This window comes from Saccostrea echinata, unplaced genomic scaffold (genome assembly GCF_033153115.1).
Source record: "Saccostrea echinata isolate AGI-Se365-2 ecotype Australia unplaced genomic scaffold, CSIRO_AGI_Sech_v1 ptg000013l, whole genome shotgun sequence".
NCBI lineage: Eukaryota > Metazoa > Mollusca > Bivalvia > Ostreida > Ostreidae > Saccostrea > Saccostrea echinata.
Genome location: NW_026889762.1, coordinates 3196582 through 3217756, shown reverse-complemented (window position 1 = coordinate 3217756; position 21175 = coordinate 3196582). Strand labels below are relative to the sequence as shown.

Sequence of the window (21175 nt, the reverse complement as noted above, 5' to 3'; positions counted from 1 at the left end):
TTGATCACTTAAAAAACAGTGCCAACTGGGTTAGGAGTTGAGAAAAATAACTCATCATTAAAAAAATTGAACTGATATACTGAAATTAATAATTACTTCCTTTGTTAACAGTTGAAGGACACTTTGTTTAAAGAATCAAAAATGATGACTGCAACAACATCGTCAGAAATCTTAAGGAAAGCCCTGCAGGAGAAACCAAACAAACGAAATGGTAAAAAATCTTCTCGGTTTATCATGTTTATGAAATTAAACTGTGTAATCAGTATCTGATCTTTATTTTAAATATGAAAATTGCTTTGACGTAAATAACTTAAAATTAAATCTTTTTAAGACAGAATGTATTATGGTATAGCATTCATGTCCTTCCGTCTCTCTGTTAGCTTTTTCATTTCCGGCTCATAACTTAAATATTATGAGCAGAGAGAATCTGTCTCTTAATTGGAAATGACTAGTATCTGTCAAATGAAATAGTTCTTGTTGGGTAGCCATTACTTACAAAATAAATTTGGTGATAAGTTTTCAAAACTAATTTGATATTGTTATAATATTTACTATTTTTATATCTTGAAAACAATTTGCATGGTGTCATGTCTCTCTAAGATGACAGTTTTATGAGTCAAAGATTAAGCATAATGATTAGTATTTTGATGTTTTGTCAGGCTGTAGCGTTGTTTGTAAAACTCGAACAAAACAAGTTGAGAAATATATGATGTGTTATATGTTATACCATAGAAAATGCACATCAAACATAAGGAATTAAAAAATCTCTGTACAAATGTTGACATGATTTTTTTCCCTTTCACTCTAAACTGTTTATGATAATTGAATAGTATTTGACGGGCGTATCATGCACTGTGGCAGTGCACTTTATTTGAAAGTTGAACTGATGATATCTGGACACTTGAGCAATTAACAGACAATACCACAGCACTTGATACTTGTACTCTGTTTTCTAATTATTAATCTGAGATATTGGTAAAATCCACATTCAAAACACACAACAAAATCATTTTTACAGTAAACATTCCTCCTCAGCCAGACTGGTTGTTTAAGAGACCTTCCCTGACCCTGGACTTCATTGTGGGAGTAGATGAACCCTCTGATCAGGTATGTATCACTTGACTTCATAGTGGGAGTAGATGATCCCTCTGATCAGGTATCAAACAGTTGACTTCATTGTGAGAATAGATCACGTATCTAACACTTGAATTCATTATGGGAGTAGACGAACCCTCTGATCAAGTGTATAACACTCGACTTCATAGTGGGAGTAGATGAACCTTCTGATTAGGTACTTAACACTTGACTTAATAGTGGGAGTAGATGAACCCTCTGATCAGGTATTTAACACTTCCTTGTGGGATTAGATTAGGTGTTTTACACTTGACTTCATAGTGGGAGTAGATGAACCCTCTGACCAGGTGCATAACACTTCACAGGGCTCGACATTAACGCTTGTCCGCATATCCGGTACCAGTGAAACAAAAATTACGGACAAGTGAATATTGCTGGGCACTTGTCCGATTGGACAAGTGCATTTTAATTTAGTCTCTAAATAATAAAGAGAACGACTGTTGAAAGTTAATCGGTAGTTTCAAGATGGAAGCTGTACATAAAAACCGGACTTCGATTCACATTCGATCGGGATCGAAGTTCACTAATTGCATACTACTGAAAAGGCATGGAACTTACGAACTTAACAAAGTTTGGATTCTGCTTGATGTTGAAAGGTTCACTTCTTGTTGTCAGATAAAATTTCGTTTTATGTGTTTGTTGTATTTATCAATAACATCACAAATAAATCAAGCACATGTCATGTGTAATGGACTTTATTTTAGTTTTCACTTTTCAAGTTGACAGTATTAGATCTCTATTCAAAAATTTTCAGACAAGTGAAGTTGAAGTTTGGACAAGTAAATGTCTTGGTCACTTGTCCGAATGGACAAGTAGGGAAAAAAGTTAATGTCGAGCCCTGCTTCATTGTGGAATTAGATTAGATATTTAACACTTGACTTCATTGTGGGAGTAGATGAACCCTCTGATCAGGTGTATAACACTTGACTTCATAGTGGGAGTAAATGAACCTTCTGATTAGGTACTTAACACTTGACTTCATAGTGGGAGTAGATGAACCCTCTGATCAGGTATTTAACACTTCATTGTGGGATTAGATTAGGTGTTTAACACTTGACTTAATAGTGGGAGTAGATGAACCCTCTGACCAGATGCATAACACTTCATTGTGGGATTAGATTAGGTATTTAACACTTGACTTCATTGTGGGAGTAGATGAACCCTCTGATCAGATATTTAACACTTCATTGTGGGAGTAGATTAGGTATTTAACACTTGACTTCATAGTGGGAGTAGATGAACCCTCTGATCAGGTATTTAACACTTCATTGTGGGAGTAGATTAGGTATTTAACACTTGACTTCATAGTGGGAGTAGATGAACCCTCTGATCAGGTATTTAACACTTCATTGTGGGAGTAGATTAGGTATTTAACACTTGACTTCATAGTGGGAGTAGATGAACCCTCTGATCAGGTATTTAACACTTCATTGTGGGAGTAGATTAGGTATTTAACACTTGACTTCATAGTGGGAGTAGATGAACCCTCTGACCAGGTGCATAACATACATACGATTATCTCCTAAATTGAAGGAAATCCTCAAAATCAAGTATCTATGTGATGATGTCATTGTTAATGTATGTTCATGTACATGTATTGTTGAAACATAGCAGCTGAAGCTAAATTACTTCATTAATGAAAAAGGTGACGATAACGAACAGCGGTCGATCTTAAAATATCAACAAACAATGCCAATCTGTGAATAAAGCACAAACCCAAATGCCCTGAAATACCAGGTATGTGATTAAATGTTTAAGGAGTAAGCATCCCCTGTTGCCCGGTAACACTCATCGTTTGCCCTATGTATTGATCATGATCAAGTGGAACATTCTGTAGTCAAATGTAGTATAAAAACAAAGGCCTAACAATTGGTATGAAACAAGTCAGCCAAAATACGACCCAAATTATAAGTTATCTTTGCTAACAAAGTTATTATAACAGCAATAGAATTTACAAAATGCTCACTTTAAATGAGTTTGAAATTCCTGTAACACCAACTTATCTGTCAGTAGCCTGCCTAGGTTTAAAAATTGATTGTACTAGGAAAATGCTCTTGAGTAGCGAATAAATTGGGAGACATAAAAACCATATGCTGATGATACCAGAATATTACTACATACTGTGATTGAAGTTTTGTATATGCAAATGTTAATAACCCAGATAAAAATTGTAAAACTAGAGCAAATTGCAGTATAAACAAAACTGAAAATGTTTTAAAATATTTTTTTTAAAATTAATTTTACAGAATATTGTTCCTCTAAGCAGCATGAATGTACCAGCTCAGGAACACGCCATTCTGGATGACATGTTGAACTGTATGCAGGTATAAATATGTATTATCCAATAACAGATAGCATGGACACATCCAGGGTTTTCCCATTTATCTTCAGAGAGGCTTCCCTTTCCCTCAGAGAGTGTAATATTCTGGAATAAGACACAAATTTATAAGACATATCTTCTAGGAAGAAAAACATTGCAGTTTATAGCGAGCACAAAATATCAAAGGAAAAGTGTTTTTTTTAAAGGTTACATTATAGTACATGTACTTGTATGGTAATGAAACGGAATTTCTAAAATTATAATTATATGATATATAAAGCTTTATTAATAAGACATTTCTTTTAGGAACAAAAAAGGTACCTTTTATACAATGTACATAAACATTAAATATCAAAGAAAAAGAGTTTTCTGTAAATATAACATTATAATAGTTCTTGGCAGAGAATATGTTGATTTTTGTTTGGACTAAAAAGAGATTGTTTTTCACAGGGAATTGAGGGTAAATACATCCTGGCTAGAGCTCTGACAGAGAGATACGCTCCAAAGGAATTCATGTTGGACCAAAATTTGGGTAGGTAGAGATGTCAAAATTTCTGATTTAGGGAAGAAGATTTTAAAATGTAATACAAGTGTCTATAGTAAAATACCAGAACAAGATAGAAAGTTAATATGTCAAAAAATGACTTGAAGTTGGACACAGATATGTTACAAATTATGAAAGTTATATATGATGTGGAAAATGTCATAAAGGATAAAACAAAGTATTTAGCAAAAATATGAACAAAATAAAATGGAAAATACATGCATATTTAGAAATATAATAAAATACAATACTAAATACAAAATATCAAATAAAATGTAATAATACAATATATATATCACAAAATATGATACAAAGGATGTTTCCAGTACAGTTGCAGGGCTCTAATTGGCGACTCATTTAGTCGCCATGGTGCCTAAAATTTTTGATTGGGGCCTAAAAATTTTCCTTAAGTCACCAAATTGGTGACCATTTTAAATTGACTTGGCGATCATCGGATTCCAGAAATTTTAACATTTTTGTCTGTTTTTGTCTGAATAAGTGAAAAGAAATTTAAAAGAAGAGGAAATTATATTTAGCAATGGACATGGCATGTTTTCTTAGTCATGTCATTGGTCCCTATATTGATTACTATTAACTTTTAAAGTTGGCGGCATAAAAAAAAAAAATTGCCTGGTGACTAAAAATTTGCATTGGCGACTAAATTTTTTGATAAGGTGCCATTTAGCGCCTAAATTTTAGAGACCACTTAGAGGCCTGAGTTGTTAAACTATGTGCAGTATTTTTTGTTTTGATATTTATAACTGGCAAACAAGTTATTTCTTTTAACTGGCAAACAAGTTATTACTTTTTAATTGGCTCGTATGAAAGCTGAAAATTTATGTTTACTTATAGATCCCTCACTACAAGACCTTGTCAGAAGAATTCTTCCACTGTGTTGTAATTACTCTACTGTGGTGAGGTTTATTGAAGGTAAGACAATTATATATACATATATACTGCAGAGAATATTGAATGGTCTGACTTATAAAATATGGTGATTTGTATGTTATACAAGTAGCTCTCAGTTGTAATTTACATGTGCCACATGTAAATAATTTGTAGATGAATTTTGTAAATTTGTCCTTTTTTTTTGGCTTTTGTCTGTAGAAAATTACAAGTGAATAACGATGGAATTCCTTTACCTTTAAAGGGAGTGGTTTGATAAGGTACAAGTCATGGATTTAAACTGTTAAGTCATGTTACTTTGCTTTTATTTTTTTCAGAGAAGTCGGCATTTGAGTATGGACTTGTCAACCAGGCCTTGAGTGCAGCCATGAGAACTCTGATCAAGGTATGAATGTATACTCTCATGTGCCTGAATTTCACTTTAATGCCTGTGTAACATCAATATTTGCAATACTTGTTTATTTATTTAAATGTTTTGCCTGACATTCATTTAGATATTTTATGAATTGATTATATTCTACAGAATGTAGTTAGATTACACTTTGTATTTTTTTTTCAGGATTACATGGTTCTTGTAGCACAATTGGAACACCAGTACAGATTGGTTAGTGAAAAAATTATTGTGGTTCCTAGTTCTTAAACTAGAATGTTACCATTTTTTACATCTCAAACTTTGTGAGATCGGAGTTTCATGAATTTAGGAAAAAAGTAATGATTTGATTTCGTGGTTGGAAAAGAAAAAGCATGCTATAGTTTAATGGTAGCATGAATTTGTTGGTCTCTTCAAACAATGATAACGTGGATTGATTGTATGTTGTTTTACGACCCATTCGAAAATTTTTCACTCATATAGAGATGTCACTATATACTGTTGAAGGGCTTCAAATTTAGACCTTTACTCGGCACTCAGGGCCATTGAGCAGTGAGGGTTCTTTATCGTGCCAACGCCTACCGTGACATGGGGCCTCGGTTTTTAAGGTCTCACCCACAGGACCCGCAACTTTCACTTCAAAGTGCAGAGCGCTTGGCGAAGGAACAGTTGCTACCTATTTTTTATCCACTTAGGTCAGTTGCAGCTGTGATTTGAACACACGACCTTCCAATCACGGAGCGAGCGCTCTACCTGATAACATGGAAAGTAAAACCCTATGAAAATTAGAGCTTTCACAGTAATCTTCTTTGTTATTGTTTGACACTGTATTCAAAGTTCAGATTTAACAAAATAAGTAGGATCATTAAAGTGTGTTGAAGAATGCTGAATTATTTGTAACTACATGTCATCAGTATACAATTTTTTTTCTCCTAACAGGGTAACCTGAGTTTACAGAAGCTGTGGTTTTATATTCAGCCAACCATGAAGACACTGGACATTTTGGCATCAGTGGCCAACTCTGTCAACAAGGTTTACAGCTTTACTTAGGTCTTTTTTAAGTGTCTTTCATAAATCTGAAGTTTCTAAAACAAACAAAAAATATCTTGAGAATAAATCTGAATGTTATCTACCTGTAATATAGTCTATTGTAAATAAAACAGATTGGCCCATAAATTGAATTTCAGATATACTTTTTGAAGTTTCACTTTCAATACACAAGTACAGTAACTGCCCTAACAAAAAAATACTATAGTTAACTATATTTTACTCTAGTTAACTAGAGTTAACTATAGTGATAACTTTGACACTTATATTTACTATAGTTAACTATATAATTTTTTTTGTTAGGGTGATTTTTTAGTTCTATGCCAGAAGCTCTTATTGCTAGCAAGATTTATATTCAAGATGGGCCACTTATTCTGTACAGTATTGTATCGTCATTGTTTATATTTGTTTACAGGGGGAGTGTATAGGAGGGGCAGTGTTGAGTCTCCTCCATGATAAAACAAGTGGACTGGTCGGGTAATATTATCTTATTTCAACAATATTCCTTATTTGGGATCAAAATTATTGTCCAAAAGTAATTTAACTGAAAAATCACATCAGTGACACAATGATCTAAAATGAGAGATTTTCTTGGTTGTAGGGATTCTAAAGGACAGGATCTTTGTCTTTACCTGACACAGTCAGTGAGTATTGACAGACTTAATACAGCCAATTTCTTTTATGTTGGAACTTCTCAGTTGCTGGAGAATTGTATGTAATGAATATTGGATGGTATTGGTACCACATTTAATTTACAGTCAAATGTCATTATCTTGAACTCATTGGGACAAAAAAAAATGAGATATGAAAATGTTCGAGATTTTGAGGTAAAAATACCAAAGAAAATAGTGGTTGGGACTTTCAAATCACTTTGACATATCCGTGGTATTTTAGGTATCAAAGTTGGAGACACCATAGTTCAGCTGTATAATTATAATTTTTTCTGTAGGCCTCAGTCCCATATTTTGAGATTCTGGAGAAGTGGATTTATAAAGGAATCATCTCAGACCCATACTCTGAGGTATACTTAATGTGTATCAGTTTTGAGACGCACATAATGTCTAATTTTATTTTTTTTAAATGAAGCTTTGGTACATGTAGGTTTGGGGAAAGAGATGATTTTTGAAAAAAAATTGTCTCAGTTACTTGTTTGTGATCAGCTTGTTTTATTTAGCAATGACTGATTTGTTGACAGTTTCTTGTGGAGGAGAATGAGACGATTAACAAGGAGAAGTTACAGGAAGAGTACAATGATGCATACTGGGAAGGACACTACACGATCTGTCGGGAGCGGATCCCAGTGTTTCTTGAACAGGTGGCCAACAAAATCCTCAATACGGGAAAATACCTCAATGTTGTACGACTGTGTGGTAAGAAAAATCCTTTTCAATTTTATTCTTCAATTTTTCTTTAATAACATCAGTTGGAACCAAATCGTTGTATATTTAGAATTTCTGATCTTTGATTGTAGGTCGTGATGTGCAGTGTCCCTGCGCTGAAGAAATTGTATACACTGTGAAGGAAAGGAAATACTATGAACAGATAGAGAAGGCGTATGAGTACTCCAGTAAACTACTGCTGGAATTACTAGTCGAAGAGAAGGAACTGATGGCCAGGATCAGGTAATGGGTAGTTAAGGTTGTCTGTTTTATTCATGCTTTTATTGTGGAAACAAAGGAATCCCTTGATAAATATAAAATGCAGAATGTACATGTATGCTAACAATTTGAATCCTGGATATGGAAAGATTTTGAATAACTTGTTTTTGATTTTAGATCCATTAAGCATTACTTCCTGTTGGACAAGGGAGACTTTATCGTCCAGTTTATGGACATGACAGAGGACGAGATGAGACAAGACATGGAGAACATTACACCCACACGTCTGGAGACCTTACTGGAACTGGCCTTGAGGACAAGTACAGCAAACATCGACCAGTTCAAGGATGATCTCAGGTGAGTACAGATAACATTGAGCAGTTAAAGATTTATCTGAGGTAAGTACAGTTTTAAATGACCAGTTCAAGGATAACCTCAAATGAGTACAACAGCTAATATAGAACAAAATGGTATCAGGTAAATACAGGTAAAATTGACCAGCTCAAGGACAATCTCAGATGAGAAGATATTACAGGAAAAAATTGACAAATTTAAGGATATCATCTGTGATTAATTGCATTTATAAACTTTAAATAAATGCTAAATTCTTTTGTAGAGTGGAGTTGCTTCCCTTTGACCTAATCACACAGCTATTTAAAATCCTTTCCATAGAGACAAAGAAAGAAAAAGGTTTGATTTTAAATCTGTATCAGTATGATTAGGATCCTATGAAATATTGAGTTTATTGTCTTCAGTTGGAAGGTTATATTTCATTATACTTGATTCTTGTTAAAAGTTGAGATGACTTGCTCATCCCTAGACATTGGGTTTTTTGTACAGTGTGTAGTAATGTATTTTCTGTCTTTTGATTACAGAGTATAAAGTTGATCCAACTGACCTTCACCTCTCTGGACTCGAGTCCTTCTCCTTTGACTACATGGTCAAGTGGCCAGTGTCCCTGGTTCTTAACAGGAAGGTATGGAGTCTGTTAATAACTTGTCATTGTAATATAGAATTGACAGAAAGATTCACCTAGCAATGTAACAAAGAATTTAGTTATGTTACTTCTATTTAGAAAAGCATTCTTTGTTTATTGCCAAGTATAGATTTCATTTAGCTTTGGGTAACGTATTTGTTTTAAATCATTCCATGCAGTATCAAAATGTGTAATTTTTCACTCTTATAGAAATTATCATTTATTGAACATGTCCCTGTTATTTTTTATAGGCACTAATCAGATACCAGATGTTGTTCAGACATCTTTTTTATTGTAAACATGTAGAGAGACAACTTTGTAGGTGAGTAAATTATAACAACATGTAGAGAGACAACTTTGTAGGTGAGTAGATTATAACAACATGTAGAGAGACAACTTTGTAGGTGAGTGTATTATAACAACATGTAGAGATACAATTTTATAGGTGAGTATATTATAAAACATGGTTAGTTAAATAATAATTTATATGTTACTTTGTATAGTCATTAGTAAAACTGTTAGTTGCGATTTCCCTTCAGTAATTCCAAGCATTTAGATAATTTTATTCTATTGTAGATTTAAAAGTAATTATATTTTTAAAATTTTAAGAAAGGATACGCAATGAACAATTGGTCAAGTATAGTCACAACATCAAGATCTCTTTCCTTCAAGATTTAAAAAGTATTTTTTCCTGTCTGTCAGTGTGTGGATCGGTAACAAGGCAGCCAAGATGTACTCCCTCCACTCCTCTAAGTGGTACCTGGCCGCATTCGCTCTCCGTCAGAGGATGCTTAACTTTGTCCAGAACTTTGAGTACTACATGATGTTTGAGGTGGTAGAACAAAACTGGCTTGTTTTCCAACAGAACATGGAAAATGTATGACATTTTCATTTAACTAAGGTGAAAAAGAATTGCCTCTATATATAATTTATTTTACATGCTTCACCAAGGTAAAACAAACTGTATACGTTGTTTATATTTGAGAAAGATGAAAATTATACAACTCTCATATTCTTTGTATCATACTAGGCCATCATTAAAAATATCTTTGTTTCCCCTAATGCGACCCAAAAATCTCAAGTTGGGTAGGTAGGTAGGCAAATAATTTTTTTTTGACAGCAGCTTTGAAAATACATTCTTAAAATTAAATGGAATGATACCTTTATAAAAAAGTTAAGCACAAAAGAAAGCGATTTGTAAACAGCTAGAATACCATACAAATGCCATTTAGACTAACATTTAAGGTACATGTAAATTAATTCACAACTATTATTCAATGAACTTGTGAAATATCTCATACCAGAGTAAATTTGTTGAAATTGAATACATCTGTTTAAAAGATTCTCGGGTACAAAAAGACTGAACATACGAGTATTTTTTCACACCTACTATAAGCTTCCAGTGCTTACATATGCAGTGTACTTTTTTCAAGGGCTTCGAATTGTGCAGTGGTTCTAGAGCATTTCGTTTTGGAGTCTCGAAGTAAGGAGTATTTCTAAGTTGCGGGTGTAAATCCCAATGCGCGACGTTGAGACCAGTTCTTCGAATGAGACCATAAAACTTAGGTCCAGTGTCGCAATAGATACTGGCATTAAAAAGATCCCTCACTGCTCAATGGCCTAAAGTGCTGCGTGCAAGTCTAAATTTTGAGCCCTTCACCAGACAAATGTTTAAATAAATGTTGTTGTCCCAATAATTATCAAAGGAATTCAAATCAAAGAAACAACCGATCTTCAAGGGCCTTATTCAAGAAAAATACACTGACGTCTCAGGAATCTTGTATCATTATTTCAAATTTATTTGGAAAAAGTGTGTTGACCATATTTAATTGAGACAAACCATATCTAAAAATGATAAAATTCATACACAATGTCAAAGTCATAAAGTTTAACCCATGAATAAAAGGCATTAAGAAAAGGTGTTTGAATTTTATTCATTAGGATGAAATACTATATAGGGGGAAAATAACTCGTGGTGTTAATATTCACTATATTCACGGTGTTAATAAATCCGTGAATTCAAGAAACAGTGAATAAGTTTTCAATAACCTCCATGTTATATTTGGAAATTTGAGAATAGACTACGATAGGTATATATACGTGCAGTACATGGTCATTTCAGTAATTATGAGTCGTACTTGTCATATGATTATTTTAATTATCACACTTTTCTTTAATTCAAATCAGCAGATATAATAACCCGTATTTGTTAAAAAGCTGTTTTAATAGCCAACGCTACATGTTTCATCAATCAAAACGTGGGTCATGGGTTTTGATTACCCGTGCGTAACTATGATGTTACGATGTGTATTTGTTACCTGCATTATCATGCGTTTTAGTTTTTATCGACATCTTGGTTCTTAAAAATCATTCAAATAACTATTGAACTTGCTGAAAATGTGGATGGATTTATTATTATTTCATTGACCTACATTAACACATTTCTTACCGTCAAGTGGTTTTTTGCCGCGATGTATTATCCCTTCGGAAAGAAGATCTTGGGTTGTACATGCACTCATCGTAATAGCATATTGGAAAGTCATTCGACGTTTATAGTCAAGGACTTCACTTGTTTTAATTAATCTTCAATTAATTATTAAATCTAACCATTTTATATAGACTTAACCTGTTGCTCATAAAGTGAATACATAACGCCGATTAATGTTGTTCCAGCTATGCTATGGATTAAACGGATATAGGCAAGGGAGGTAACTTTTATTATATATTACCAATTCCGCGAATTCAACAAACGGCGATCATGTCAGAGTAGAGAAAATGTGAAAATTACAACCTGTGAAATTAATCCCCTCTACAGTATGCAGACTTACTTACAACTCTTATGGTCCCATATAGTAAACATAGGAATATTGATGATCTATTTATAAGATCAAAACTCAAATAAAATGCAGTGAAATTGATTGGTTTGTTCACAAGGTGGGCCGCTTGTCTGCTCATGAGGGTATCATGAGGAGGGCCTACGTGCCTAAGCATGCTTTCTATGTACTTAATTTTAAGAAAGGTTGATAAATATAACCGAAACACGCTTAATTGGTCAATCAGGTCATAGTATATTATATTTTATTAACAAAGTGTTTCAAGAGTAGTTTGATACGACGTCTTTCATTTAAACTCTCCGTGACTGAGACGTTGTTTCCAACAAACGCTTGAAAATCACAGAACAAAATAAGTCATTCTGATAAAAACGGATTTTGGTGGAGTTCTGTTTTATAAAAGTTGATAAACTTAAAAAAATATGTTGGAATAATCTTATGAAAAAAACTTTCAGGTCGGCGCGTTTTAAGTGGGTCGGTCGCGTTAGGGGAAACAAAGGTAATTTTTATTTTGGCCCTATTACATTGTAACCTGAACCAAGCAAGCATTTAAGTATTAAAGAACAAGGTTCACTTAGGGCCTTTTTTGGCCCTGTGAATTTCTGAAAATCTGAAACTACTTAGTTTTAGTTGACAATGCATTACATTTCATTTAGACATTTGGCGATTGCGAATCTACCAAAAATGACGTCATTTTCTGGCTAGTCAATGCATTATGACGTCATGAAATGCGTCATTTTCTTTATATCCTGAACAATTCTACAAGAACAGCCAATTTTTAAAGCTATTTTTCGATATTTAATATAGAGCGCAATCTCTGATCTAAAATTTGCAATTATTTACTGCTAGAACCGTTTCTGATTATTACAAAACGTGTTATATTTTAGATCAGAGGGTGCGCTCATATTATTTTTCTTCTATGAAAGTACTTAAATATACCTGTTTTCCTTTAAATTCAAGAACATTGCAATTCCATAAAGCTTTTTTTCCAAGACCTGGACTTTAAGGAGAAAACTTTTGATAGGAAATGATAGCACTAAGTCTCTACTTTATCTTGATGTTTAAAATGGAACATAAGGTGTTAGTCAATAAATTGGTATATCTACAGGGCCATTTTATGCATAAAGTGAACCTAGCTCTTTAAAACAGAAAAAATTACATATAATTATTTCCTTAACAGGTGTCTAACATTGATGATGTGTTGGCGTACCATGCTGATTTCCTGAACACCTGTATGAATGACTGTATGTTAACGGACCCCGACCTTCTGAGGATTGTACACAAACTGATGGTGGTTTGTGTCACATTCTCCAACTTCATACAGGTAACACTGCTTGTTCATATAACCAAAGCCTTCAAAATATGTTTTTGTATCCCAAACCGTTTTAATATGTTGAAATGTTTATGATACACTTAATTACTTTCTATGATATAGCAGAGAGATTTTGACTTTATCTGCATATTCAAAGATTATGTATCAAATAAGTTATTGTTTGTAGGGCTGGGATGATACAAGTATATCAGGATATTGTTAATATCGGTTTTGTATGATGATAATGCATATATCGATACATATGTAGAAATATCGAAATATCACAACAAAATTCTGACATTTTCCTTTGTTTGCTTAACATTTTGGGTTTAATGTATAAAATAAATTTGCTGAATAATAATACATATATGAATATAAAATACTTAAAAATTGACACTATTTGTGTAAAATAATTATATTTTACAACAGATATACAACTTAGACGAATAAATTATTCTTATTTGTAAGAAATATTTTATTACAATATTAAAAGAAGATTTAATTATAACCAACTCAGAATTTTATGATACATATCATTTCGTAGCTCAGTTAGTCGCCCGCATGGCGCAGTGGTTAGAGCGTCTGCTCTAGAGTCGCGAAGTAAGGAGTTGATCCTTACGTCGCGGGTTCGAATCCCACTGTGGGACGTGGAGACTGGTCCTTCGAATGAGACTGCATAAACCGAGGCCCCGTGTCGCAGTAGGTGCTGGCACGAAAAAGACCCCTCACTGCTCAATGGCCGTAAGTGCCGAGTATAGGACAAAATTTGCAGCTCTCCACCGGCAAGTGGTGGCGTCTCCATATGAGTGAAAAATTCTCGAGAGGGACGTTAAACAACATACAATCAATCAATCAATCGTAGCTCAGTTTTGTGATAAGTATCTATATAGAGAAAGCTGTATCGTCCCAGCCCTAATTATTTGCATCCCAAAATTGTCCAAAACCCACCTTAATGGGCACATTTATCAATGTAAGCTTGTGCTAATTAAAAAGTATGCAGTTGTTAAAGTCCATTGTAATTCTCATGAGAACTTTTATTCTAGAAATACTGAAAATTAACCTGTAACTTTGAATTGATATCAAACAGAGACTGAGTCTGAGTACAGCTGTAGAACCCGAGAGTAAACCAACTCGAGAGAGTTCTCTACAGGCCACCAGTAAAGAACACAGAGAACAGGCCATTAAAGAAAAACTCAAAACAAAGGTATCTTATCTCTCTCTCCTAATCTTCTTACTGATCACAGTGAAAAAAATCCCCACACAGAATGAATGTCAAAACATTTTGATACTTATGAGTAGGGGATAAATACATGATAAGAAAATAATTATGTCTGTGTTTAGGTATAATGAAAAAATAATAAAATATTACAACATTTGTGTACAATACTGTTAACTTATATAAGGTTATCAGAGGAAAACTCAAAACAAAGGTGTAAAATGTCAAAATATTTTCATTTAATATTTTCCCTATTGTCAAAGCTGAGAAAATTACATAATAGAAAACAATTGTATTCTTGTCCGTGTGTTTTAAAGAATAATGAAATGTAACAACATTTGTGTACAATCATGACAGTATACATTTGTGTACAATCATGACAGTATACATTTGTGTACAATCATGAAGTATACATTTATGTACAATCATGACAGTATACATTTGAAGTTCATTATCTAGAACATTTTTATCTCAAATACTAGTGATAAGTGGAAGTCAATTTCAAGTTCCTATGACTTTTACTCTATGTATTTAAACCTCAGTATCTTGAATCCTAGGATATCTGAAAGATTTTCCTTGGTTCTATTGAGTTTGAGATAACAAGTTTTCACTGTGTACGTTATCTGAGATATAAATTAAGATTCTAATTAACAACAGTCCTGTAAATAGTACCGGTAGATACACACTACACATGTATATTCTGATTTTTGAATTGTGTATGACTTGTACGTTGTTGTTCTAATATGTACTTATAAATATCCATATGTCAAATTATTTGGACCTGTGCAGCATATAAAATACTTGTATGACTGATTGACTTTACATTTGTTAGAAGTTTCTGTCATACAACCTGGATGTAAGTGTACTTGTAAATCATTATTTTATCATTACATTATCCAACCTTTCATATTAAATCTTAGTTCTAGTCATTTCTCTTTTTCTTTTAATCCAAGCTCAAGCCAGACAATTACCAGATGTACATACAATGTAATATAAAAGATCTCTCTTAGCTTGACTTCCTAATTTTCATGAAATAGTAATTTTAACCTTTCCCCTTTTCAGCTTATGTATGGTGACTTGTTCAGATATTTACGAGCTGTTATTAAATTCAACTGTATTAACAAAATTTAATAACTGTACAGTAAAATGGTGAACTTTTACATTAACATAGTTTTTGCTATGAAATTGAAAAAAAAAGTTTTTTGTTTGAAAAATCATGTTTTTTTTCATGAATTTTGTTTATTAGGTCATCAAAAATAAAACTGTTAAGATAATTGATGATCAAAATATTGCATTTGAAATTCCCTTAAGTTTAAAGAATTGTTAACAATAAAAATATTTTTCTACAGCTGTTAAATGACATGTCAGTGAGTATTAAAAAAGCAAATACATGTATACAAATTATATTTACCTTGAGAGCACAATTTTGGAAATGTTGCTTTTATTTTCAGTTCTAAAAGGGTATCCATATTTTTAGCTCTTCTGAGCCAAAGGCTCAAAGAGCTAATGCTATGGCCATTTGTGCGGTGTGCGGTGTGTGTAAACTTTTTAGAATATGGGCCATAACTCAAGAACCCCTTGGCCAATTATTGTCAAATTTGTCACAGGGTATCCTTGGCCCAAGGGCTCCCTTTTATACTAAAACTGGGGTTGTGACCCTTTAACAAGGGGAGATAATTAGGAAAATAGAAACAAAAGTGCTGGTTGCTAAAAGATCTTCTTCTCAAGAACCACTGGGCAGATTATCACCAAACTTACACAAAAGGATGAGGATATGTTGTAGATTAAAATTTGCACGGGGATTTACCCTGGGGCAAAGGGCGTGGTCTCAAGGTCACTTCAAAGTTGACCAAAAATTACATTTTATTAAAATGTTGATATTTTGCTTACTATAAGGACTAGGATCATCAAATCTTGTCAGTTGGTGCATCTAAGGACCTCATATCATGTTGACTCAAAAGTAGGTCACAGTGACCTACTTTTTAAATTTTGCGGCCATTCTTTTTCAAAATGATTTAGAGGCATATTTTGAACAATTTAAGGCCTATGATCATCAAACTTTATCAGTTGATGCATCTTGGGTCCTCAAAGTACGTCAACTAAAAAGTAGGTCACCTTGACCTACTTTTTGAATTTTATGGCTAATTTTTTTAAAAACAATTAAGGTCATTAATTCGAATACAGGGAGGCTTAGAATCATGAAATCTTGTAAGATGATGCATCTTGGGGCCATAAAACATATTTATTAAAAAGTAGGTCACAGTGACCTACTTTTTGAACTTTGCAGGCATTCAATTTCAAAGCGTTTTAGAGGCATAATTTGGACATTTTAAGTCCTATGATCATAAAACTTTGTAAGTTGATGCATCTTGGGTCCTCAAAAAAGGTCAACTGAAAAGTAGGTCACCGTGACCTACTTTTCAATTTATATGACTATAATTAAATATTTCAGGTACTAATTGGCTTAGAATCATCAAACTTTGTCAGTTGATGCATCTTGGGTCTTCGGAGTAGGTCGACTCAAAAGTAGGTCACAGTGACCTACTTTTGAAAATTTATAGCGTTAATTAAATATTTCGGGTACTAATTGGCTTAGAATCATCAAACTTTGTCAGTTAATGCATCTTGGGTCTTCAGAGTAGGTCGACTAAAAAGTAGGTCACCGTGACCTACTTTTTGAAAATTTATGGCTTTAATTAAATATTTCGGGTACTAATTGGCTTAGAATCATAAAACTTTGTCAGTTGATGCGTCATGGGTCTTCGGAGTAGGTCGACTAAAAAGTAAGTCACCGTGACCTACTTTTGGAAAATTTATGGCTTTAATAAAATATTTCGGGTACTAATTGGCTTAGAATCATAAAACTTTGTCAGTTTATGCGTCATGGGTCTTGGGAGTATAACAACTGAAAAGTAGGTCACGGTGACCTACTTTTGAAATTTAATGGCTGTATTTAATATTTTCAGGAATTATTTGGCTTGTCAAAATTTGTCAGTTGATGCATCTTTGGTCCTTGGAGTAGGTTGACTGAAAAGTAGGTCACTGTGACCTACTTTTGAAAATTTATGGCTGTAATTAAATATTTTGGGTACTTATTGGCTAGAATCATCAAACTTTGTCAGTCGATGTATCTTTGGTCCTCGGAGTACAGCAATTGAAAAGTAGGTCACGGTGACCTACTTTTGAAAATTTATGGCTTTAATTAAATATTGCAGGTACTAATTGGCTTAGAATCATCAAACTTTGTCAGTTGATGCATCTTGGGTCCTTGGAGTAAAACAATTGAAAAGTAGGTCACTTTGACCTACTTATAAAATTTTATGATTATAATTTTAAAAAATATTTTAGGTATTAATTGGCTTAGAATCATCAAACTTAGTTGATGGGTCCTCAGAGAATGACAAGTGATAAGTAGGTCACCATGACCAACTCTCAGGTACTAATTGGCTTAGAATCATCTTGGGTTCTCAGAGTGTGAATTGGAATTTCAAGGGTTTATCTAAATATACAGGATACTTCAAGGCTCCAAATAGAAGTGATAGGTTGTACAGTTTATCAGAAGAGCGATTCAAGGCCCATGGGCCTCTTGTTTTTTATATCCACTGTAATTATATATATTTAGGATGAGTTATTTACTGGTGGTAGGTACTGAAAAAAATTCACCCAGTGAACAATGGATGAACTCACAATTTACAGTAATATTTTAGTTCACCTAACATAACCCAAAAATCTATGAGCTCTTTTAGTCAAAGTATTGACGTGTGTAAAAACTACATTGTAAATGGGATTATAAAGATTAAACTTCAATTTAAAGTAAAAAAAAAGTTGCAGATAATTTTTTTTTTATAAAATTAGTTTCCAATATGTTATGAGTTCAATGATCTGTGGGCAAATGCTTTCCAATTTTTTGAGCATGTTTGGTCTGTGGGCAGATAGAACACGGGTGCTGAGTATACACCTGGGTATCGTGTACATGTATATGAATGCCGATTCAGGGATATATTCTCCATTGTGAACAATTGTTGATACAATCAAAAGATAATAAATTTAGTGCAGAAGTAGTCATACTGTCAATATTGTACTGAGGATACATTGTTACAGTACAGTGTGGCTTGATATAAGTATTTTATGATATAACACAGAAAGAATGTGTTTTAAAGATTATGAGATATATTCATAAGGGATATATTGTAATAGTTATTGAATGGAATGGTAATATGTTTTACCAGGGGTTATTGCTTTATATCATCTCCTATTTCAACATTAAAACCTTTTACTATTGAGCATTTCCTATTTGGTTTGATCACTTTTGTTTAGAAATTAAAAAAAAATCAGACAAAGAACTTACTCATTCCAATGCCGGAAGACGGATTAATAAATTAGAGAAATGGGAACAAAAAACTGCACATAATTTTGAATTTATAGGTTGTGGCAGAACATGTAGATTTGATGATGGCCAGTGAGAATTTTGAGAGGACGATTGCAAACTTTGATCATAATTTCTCAGGTAAACTGATAGACTTACTGAGAAAAATCATGGACCTTAGTTCAGAGAGTGGACATCTCAAACTGCTGAATATTCTCTACAGGTTAGTGGTGACAAAAAGAAAATACACATACCTGACATAGCATTTTTGTTCGATTATGCTTCGAGATAATTTTCTTATAAAACAGAGCTGTGTAACATTTCATTTCCTTGTATAAGTGCAAAAAATATACATACATGTATTGAGTATTAAAAGTTTCTTGTGAAACACTTAAAAAAATAGAAAAAGTGGTTATAAAGGTACATATATTATGACGATTATAAATAGGTGATTTTCATTTTTTTACTTATTGCATTTTTATAGACTGGATTTCAATGGTTTCTACAAGGAGAAGCTAGAGGCCATGTCTGCAGAGAAGGCCATGATGGAATCTTCAATACATAGTACAGATTCTGGTAAATTATAAATAATATTAAATCATCAGTTTGAGTCTACGTAATTGTACTGATTGCAAAAAAGGTAAGACTCGGGTTAATAGTTTTTAAAAAGTCACCTGTTAGTGTGAATTTATTGTATCCAATACCTGCACAGGCAAAGTGCTCTTAGTTGATCAGTTCTCAAGGGCCTAATTAAAGGAGAATGTACCAGACATTTGAGAAATACTAGTGATCAAGTTTTACTGCAAATTATTTTTAAACATTTCAAAACTCATCTCAAAAAAAAAGGTTATAAACATTCAGAAATTGAACATATTATGCAAGAAACTCTTTCTGCAAATAGAATGGATCTTCTCAAAAAACCAAAAAGGAAAAATAATAAAAACGCTGTACCCAACGTTTTGGCCACCAAGTTTAACCCATGTATAAAAGGGTTAAGGAAACGACATGAAATATTGGAATTACATACAACATGACAAAATATGCAAAGACTTATTCACAACACCTCCTATAGTTGCATACAATAAACACAAGAATATATTTAGATCATTAAATCCGGGTAAAAATCAAACGAAGTTAAGACATTGATTGATTTATACATAAGGTGAACTCCTGACGAGGCGGGCCTTATTACAAATATGAAATGACATGTGCTGTTAATACCACTGAAACACTCTTAATTAGTTTTGACATAAAAGCCATTGAGCAAATACTTAATTAAGAGTGCTGGGTTCTAATAAGTTTAAGACATGTCTGGTTGTAAGTATACCATCGATTTTTTGTACACAATTTTTTTTTATAGCTATTAAATTTCTTCAAGGAATCAAGCCTACTAAAACTCGTTATTACATTTATTTTAAAATCACCTTTATCTATTAACAGGATCAACAGGTTCATGGCCAACATCATCATTTACATCACAGCGTCCAGATACAGCTCAATATGTCCCAAGTATCCATAAACAAAGACCGTCATCTAACTCATCTAGTTAACTACTTAGTACGTTCCCAGTATCCACAAACAAAGACCGTCATCTAACTATTCTAGTTAATTACTTAGTACGTCCCCAGTATTCACAAACAAAGGCTGTCATCTAACTCCTCCCGTTAAAGCAGGACTTGCACAGAATATCACAAGTAGCAGGGAAGAAAACTATGAATAGCATAAGACTTAATCGTATCTGAAGGCATTTATTTTTGGATATAAATGTCCTATTTTAATTCATATGTTGCTGTATGTACTAGTAGATGTTAAAGCAGACATTTTTGTGACGGGGATCTTTTCAAAAGAATTTTCTTAAGAAAATTGTTCATATGGGAAGTGAGAACTGTTCTCATTCAAGAAATTATTTTCCAGTCTGTAGCATTGTATCAATTTTTTTTTAATTCATTCATTTTATTTTAAAGAAAAAATGCACAAAGCCTTTACAGAACTTGAAATAAACATTAAGATGAACTTGTCAAAAGTTTTTCACTGATATTGATAAATTTTTCATGCAGATGTTACTTAATTATAATGAGATATTACTTAATTAAGGAATAAGATTGTGTGATATACTTATTTTTTCTTGATAAAGAGCTTTAAAATCCAAGTTTCTGAATGTTATTTATTTTTGAACGTATATTGCAACTTTATAGTAGATTGCAAAAAGAATAGACCGAGAAATATAATGTTAATGTTACAGTGTGAATGTCTCAACGGTTGTAAACTAAAGGAAAATGTTTGTAGGACACAATATTTGGCTTCTGTGTTTCCACTATGCAGAAAATATCTCCATTATAAAATTGTGATGATCTGCAGAAAGATTTTTTCATCATTGTGTAGCTTAATTTAGAGAAAACCATACAGTAACATGTAAGAAATCCTTTCATTTTTGAGAATACACTGTCATAGAACTTTGTTATTCTCTTTAAAAAATATTGCTGATTAGTGACGTAATATCAAAAGAGACAAAATTTTACTAAAAAAAGTGCATAATTTTGGAAATATGAAATATA

At 32.9% G+C, this 21175-nt stretch overlaps 1 protein-coding gene across 3 annotated transcripts in view; it reads left to right on the top strand.

The window, feature by feature from the left end:
- The window catches only part of LOC133186323 (gamma-tubulin complex component 2-like), a 58083-nt gene extending 37314 nt beyond the window's left edge, over nucleotides 1–20769 (top strand). For 2 of the 3 annotated variants that reach the window (XM_061321574.1, XM_061321576.1), the window contains 23 exons: nucleotides 112–211; nucleotides 1019–1107; nucleotides 3381–3458; nucleotides 3905–3986; nucleotides 4851–4928; nucleotides 5222–5289; nucleotides 5464–5508; nucleotides 6214–6306; nucleotides 6737–6798; nucleotides 6923–6965; nucleotides 7271–7342; nucleotides 7517–7691; nucleotides 7793–7943; nucleotides 8097–8276; nucleotides 8536–8609; nucleotides 8795–8895; nucleotides 9147–9217; nucleotides 9598–9772; nucleotides 12907–13050; nucleotides 14126–14242; nucleotides 18680–18843; nucleotides 19105–19196; nucleotides 20061–20769. In XM_061321574.1, coding sequence (XP_061177558.1) covers nucleotides 112–211; nucleotides 1019–1107; nucleotides 3381–3458; nucleotides 3905–3986; nucleotides 4851–4928; nucleotides 5222–5289; nucleotides 5464–5508; nucleotides 6214–6306; nucleotides 6737–6798; nucleotides 6923–6965; nucleotides 7271–7342; nucleotides 7517–7691; nucleotides 7793–7943; nucleotides 8097–8276; nucleotides 8536–8609; nucleotides 8795–8895; nucleotides 9147–9217; nucleotides 9598–9772; nucleotides 12907–13050; nucleotides 14126–14242; nucleotides 18680–18843; nucleotides 19105–19196; nucleotides 20061–20170 — 2364 coding nt within the window. In that variant the 3' untranslated portion in view covers nucleotides 20171–20769. Of the gene's footprint in view, nucleotides 1–111; nucleotides 212–1018; nucleotides 1108–3380; nucleotides 3459–3904; nucleotides 3987–4850; nucleotides 4929–5221; nucleotides 5290–5463; nucleotides 5509–6213; nucleotides 6307–6736; nucleotides 6799–6922; nucleotides 6966–7270; nucleotides 7343–7516; nucleotides 7692–7792; nucleotides 7944–8096; nucleotides 8277–8535; nucleotides 8610–8794; nucleotides 8896–9146; nucleotides 9218–9597; nucleotides 9773–12906; nucleotides 13051–14125; nucleotides 14243–15086; nucleotides 15183–18679; nucleotides 18844–19104; nucleotides 19197–20060 lie in introns of those variants that run through there. The other variant, XM_061321575.1, reaches the window with a different exon arrangement.
- Nucleotides 20770–21175: the final 406 nt, after the last annotated feature.